At 37.9% G+C, this 5,542-nt stretch overlaps 1 protein-coding gene across 1 annotated transcript; it reads right to left on the minus strand.

Annotated features, from left to right (window-relative positions):
• Positions 1-1,056: 1,056 nt before the first annotated feature.
• On the minus strand, positions 1,057-2,341 carry LOC110107721. Its single transcript, XM_020838075.2, has 2 exons — positions 1,668-2,341; positions 1,057-1,573 (listed from the first exon to the last, which is right to left on the minus strand). Exons 1-2 carry the CDS (start codon positions 2,163-2,165, stop codon positions 1,508-1,510), a joined length of 564 nt encoding a protein of 187 aa, XP_020693734.1. The 5' UTR covers positions 2,166-2,341; the 3' UTR covers positions 1,057-1,507.
• Between the last annotated feature and the right edge of the window lie 3,201 nt (positions 2,342-5,542).

The raw sequence follows: 5,542 nt of genomic DNA on the forward strand, positions 1-5,542 counted from the left end.
GTAGGACTAAATAACTATTTTACCTTCATAAAAGTGGTTGTTTAACAATTAAAACCTAAGGGATTGTTTTGGGTAAATGAATATTATTAATATTAACTAAAGGTTAAAGTGGACTCTTATATACACATTAGTAATATTAATTAATTTATAAATTTTTAATTAATTAATAATTAGGATAAATAAATATTAGTATGAATATTCTTCTATACTAATTATGAAAAATTCAAATAAATTTTAAAAAAATATTATACTAATCTTTAATCGAGCTTCTTAATGAATTTATTTGTCTTCCTGTCCGAAAATGCCTTCTCCATCAAAAGCGTCATGTTCAAAAGCTTACTCTGCGAGGCCATATTAAATTCTTCCTGCTATATAGCAATATCAAAAAACAGCTTTTTTATAATAATTTTAGTTTACCGACTGTTATAGCCTCTTCAGCTGCTTTGCTCACCCACGTTTCAAGAAATGGCGGAACGAATGCAGGAGGACGTGCGGCTTGTTGGTGAGGTCCGTTTGAATTAATGAGAGGGAGGTAAGGCGTGAGGCTCTATTAGCATGCAAGAGGAAGAGTCGGGTCTTCTTTGGGTTCTGCTTATAGGCAAATGCAAGATCCAGGCGGAGGAGAAATCGGAAAAGAAGCTGGGTTTGGCTTCCTTCTGCAACGTCGGGTTTCATTTCGGCGGAGAATGGGACTCGTCTAATCGGCCGACTAGTGCAGAAATCGCAAGCGGGTGCCGTAGTTGGAGGTGGTTTTGCTTTTGTGATTGTATGTAGATTTGAGATTCACCCTTAACTGTGGGTCATTCAGTTCTGAAATGTTTTTCTGATTGCTTTTTGAACGAGAATGCCACAACTCGCAAAGGGGAACCGAACACGATTTGTGCGCGAATGACTGGGAGACTGCCGCCATTGTCGCAGGGAGACGGAAGATGTGATTTTCTAACGCTATATTAATGGAGTGTTAGAAATGATGCAAAAGAGAGTTTTAAGTGGTATGTAAGTAAATATAATAGTTTAGGTGTTAGATATGTAATTTGAATTGTTTTAAGTATTATGTATGTAAAAATCCCTAAATAAAAATAACATACATTTATAGACATTGGACAGACAGTAACTCTTTTAATTTTGGAGGCCACTCACAGTAACTCATTTTACACAGACAAAACTTCTATCGAAGGAACAGAAAATACACGCAATTCACACCGTCCTCTCTCTCTCTCTCTCTCTCTCTAGAACATCTCCTCCCTCTCTGTGTCGGCTGCGAAAGTACCAGGATGACCTCCATCGTCTCCCACCTATACACGGCCAAATTCTGAACTCGCGCGGCGACGGCGAGCCCATAGACTGATTATTCTGCTGCGCTATTTCATACCGGAAGCACACAAACACACCAACAGCACAGAAACAGAGTCGAATCAGAGGAAACCCTGCAAGCCATAGCAGCCGATGCTCAGAACATTTTCTTCCCATGGCGAACAAATTAAGACTATTTCACAGCCGTCCGAGATCAGGCGACGACGGCACTCATGGTGTATTCTTGATCAAGGTCGTACCGCAGCTTCCCTGATTGGCTCTGCTCCAACCCAGTTCACAATTTCCACACATCAAACGGAAGAAACGGATGGGTATTGAGAGAAAGAGGAAAGATCAGGGAGAAACAGGGGTACCTCCAAAACGATCTGGGCGATGCGGGAACCCTCGAGGAGATGATCGCGGGAGGGCGAGCAATCGGGAGGGGTTTCGAAGAGGGAGAGGGAGAATTGCTTGTAGATGACGCCGACGTCAAAGTAGATGAGGCCTGAGCTGGGAATATCGACGCGGATGCCTCGTACGGGGAACCAGAGGAAGAGTTCCTGGGCGGAGAGGCCGGAGATGGCGGTGATCTGGCCGTAGGTGACTGTGCAGGTGATGTTGCGGGCGTAGTGGACCTCCGTCTCGAATTTAGCCGTGCACTCTTCCTCCAAATGCACCTCGAAGCGGCCTTCTTCATCGAGGTGGAATTCGCGTACGCCCTTAGGGAAGAGGCCGCTCGGAAGACCATGCTGCCGTAGAACCTCGTAAGCGGTCGTCGCCGGAGCTTCCTCCGCCGCTTCTTTCGCCGTAGCGGCGACTAATATGAGAGGAATGAGTGTGAAGAGAAGGGGAAGAGGTCGTCGACCGATCATACTCGCCGTCTTTGTCTCCCGCTCAAATCGCGGAGAAAAAGGCTCACGGGTTGAAGAAATTTAGAGAGAGAAAGAAAAGAACTCTAGAGAGAGAGAAAAAAGAATTCTAGGGAGATAGAGAGAGAAAGCCGGAGAAGGAGGGTGGCAGGAGCTGAGGGCAATTATTAATGAGCTGGTGGTGGGGACGGCCCAGAAAGGGGCCGATCTCCACTCTATGTCTCTGCTTAATTAAATATGAAAATTTTTTGGCTAAAAACAATTTTTAAATTATTAAATTTATTTTAAATCAATCAAATTAATATCATTAATTAAATATAGTATGAAATTATCTGAAAATTTCCATATATATTTTAATAATTTTTGATATTTTAGAAATAAAATAATTTGAATTAATTTTAGCCCTTCATAGGGCAAGAATGCAACACTTGAAAATTCAAAATATTTTGACCAACTTATGATGCACGTCGAGGAGGTGACTGGGTGTTGTGGATGTGTTGTTGTATAACAATAATAATAACACAAGTATACGTATCGATCGAGTAATAAAATATACAAGACAGTGTCGATTCTACGAAGAAATATTGTGTCACAACTGGTTCTAGTACTGTCTACTCAAGTTAATGAATCTATTATATGCAATGAAATAAAGGGTAATTAATGATCCTAATGAGAAATGTAGAAATTAGTGAAGATAACTAGAATTAAATGTGTTTTGGACTAATCACAATGAATAATCCTATGTTCTTTTAAGCAGACTCATAATTAATGATCCCACTAAGAAATATAGAAATTAGTAAAGATAACCAGAATTAAATGTGTTTTGAACGAATGACAGTGAATACTATGTTCCCCTAAGCATATTCATTTATACTAGTTGTGAATCAGAGCATTTGCACCATTAGATCACTATTGACCTTGTAAGCTAGGATGTAAATAAAGGTTTATGATCTCTCTACAATGATTCTATCTTCATAGATCATAGAATACTAAATATCATATGTCTAAGCATGCTAACATTCCTCCGTCGAGGTAATGTATCACACTTGATTTTAAATTCATACATAGCTATTGTACAAATTAAATTAAATAAAACAAAAATTGAGAACAACAATTCATAATTACATACAAAAGTTTACATTATGACATACAAAGGTATTCACATCATAAGTCCAAAACTAAGAGTTATCCAGCCATAGAATTAAAGTGGAACAAAATAATTTTTATTTCTTGCGTAAGAAAAGGTACAAACAAAAAAAAGAAGAAAATAGCACCCGGATTAGAGAATACCAAATAAATCTTATAGATGGAGTCTCCCCAGAGTGAATCCCTCCTTACACCTTCTCTCTCCACACTCTTTTCCACTCCTAAATGATGTTTTGCTCACTACAATGCCAACTAGCTACTCCACCGAATGTATCTCACTAACCTTTGGTCTTTCTCACAGCACGCTATCAGGACTTTAATTAGACTAACTAAAGAAAAGCACAAAAAATTATTTATATTTTACAAAAAAAAGACTCAGGCTCATTGATGCTTGATAGGGTAGCACCGCGATATTAAAATATGACCTAACACATCAACATTGCTAAATTGGCTTAACTACGGCGTTTAGCTGACCCAGTTAGGGCTACAAACGAACTGAGCCGAGCTGATTATGTGAGTGTTCATGTTTGTGTTCATTTAATATCAACTTGTTCAAGTTTGATTCATGTTTGTTCGAGCTTTATTTTTTGTGTTCATGTTTGGTTCATTTAAATTAATGAGTGTTCGAGCTTTATTGTTCGGTTCATGTTCAGTTCAAATTCGTTCGTTTAGTGCTTATCGGGCTTGTTCGCGAACATATTTAACGAATTTTTTTTAACTATCAAACAAACACGTTCATGAACACATATACATATCTATGAATAAACACATTTATAATAAAAGCAATTGTCTATCGACACGACGCTTCAAAATCGAACACGAATCGAGCTTCTTATCGAGCTTAATGTCGAGCTTGTTCACGAACTTCAAATGATGTTGTTCGCGAACATAAATGAGCCGAACGCATTAGTGTTCAAGTTTGTTTATTTAAGAATCGAGTATTTAAAATATTGTTCAAGTTTGTTTGTTTAGTTAATTAAACGATCACAAACGAGCTTTAATCGAACCGAACAACGAGTAGCTCGTCGAACGTTTGGTTCGCTTGCAGCCCTAGTCCCAGTGCAATAATTAACTGATATGGTGCAATAATTGGCTCTTGACACGACGCTTCCTTCTGTTGCTCCATCACAACACGAAACAAAGATGGGTGTTGTGGCCCTTCATCTATCATATAGTTTTGTGGTGCTCTTGAGGTTGGCCCTTTGGTGTTGAATTATTTGTAATTTTTTTATGCTTTATTGCTACAATGTTCCTCTAATGGCACTGAGCTCTATGATGTTTGGTATGACATTTATTAATTCCATTTGGTGTTGAATTATTTGCAATAATTTCTAATGCTTTAGCGCTATAATGTTCTTCTGATGGACTGAGCCGTTGGGTGGCTCTACGATGATGGGTAGCACTGCGATGCAGATATTTTTTTTATCAGGGTTTTAAATTAATTATGATTTTTCTTGTGGCTCTTGTGCTGGAATGTCCAATTTTGGTACATAGGTGTTGAAGACATTGCAACGCTGATGTTTGGGGCACTCTGACGTTGGATCTTAACTTTATGAATTTTTTATTTTTCTGAGACATTCTTGCATAATATAAGCTAAAACATACATTTTTACTGAAATTTAATATAATAAAAATGAATATGATTTTCACTTGATGAGAGATCCTTGGAAAGACCCTTAAGAAAGTCTTCTTATGAGCAACCTCTATTTAAGCAACTCTTAATCCTCCTTAGGGAACTTATGAACTCAACTACTTGAATCCCCTTGAGAATGCCTCATGTAGCTTTGATGGCTTAGCGCCCTTCAATCTAGCAACCATAATTTCTACCCAGTTGAACATGAACTAATATATACAAGGAACTTACCACATATTTTTAACATTTCCTTAGTTTCATCACCTCACTAGCTAATGCCATCCATGCACTTTAATGAGAAACAATTCATCCATTCCAAATTAATCAACAATATAAGAGTTCAATTATGTGATAGCTTCAAGTTCAACACTTGGTTTAACCTGTTTTGATCTGATTTGAAAAAGGCAAATTGTTGAACTTTTATATTTTGAACTCTTTTATATGTATTTGAAAGCATTTTGTGTGTATAAAAAAAGGTCTGCATTTATTTTGGAGTGAATTCCATGGATTTGAATGCATATTGATGAAATCTGAAATTTTTTCCATGGAGCGCCTATGTGTTGGGTGTTTTGACACCTTGGCACTGTAAAAATAATGGTGC

Source organism: Dendrobium catenatum, unplaced genomic scaffold (genome assembly GCF_001605985.2).
Source record: "Dendrobium catenatum unplaced genomic scaffold, ASM160598v2 fragScaff_scaffold_506, whole genome shotgun sequence".
In the NCBI taxonomy this organism is placed as follows: Eukaryota; Viridiplantae; Streptophyta; class Magnoliopsida; order Asparagales; family Orchidaceae; genus Dendrobium; species Dendrobium catenatum.

Excerpts from the sequence above, each read along its gene's own strand:
- LOC110107721 (XM_020838075.2), bottom strand. The coding sequence starts at position 2,165 with ATGATCGGTCGACGACCTCTTCCCCTTCTCTTCACACTCATTCCTCTC. Across the intron at positions 1,574-1,667 it reads TCGCCCAGATCGTTTTGGAG|AGCCAATCAGGGAAGCTGCG; the intron begins GTACCCCTGTTT and ends GGGTTGGAGCAG.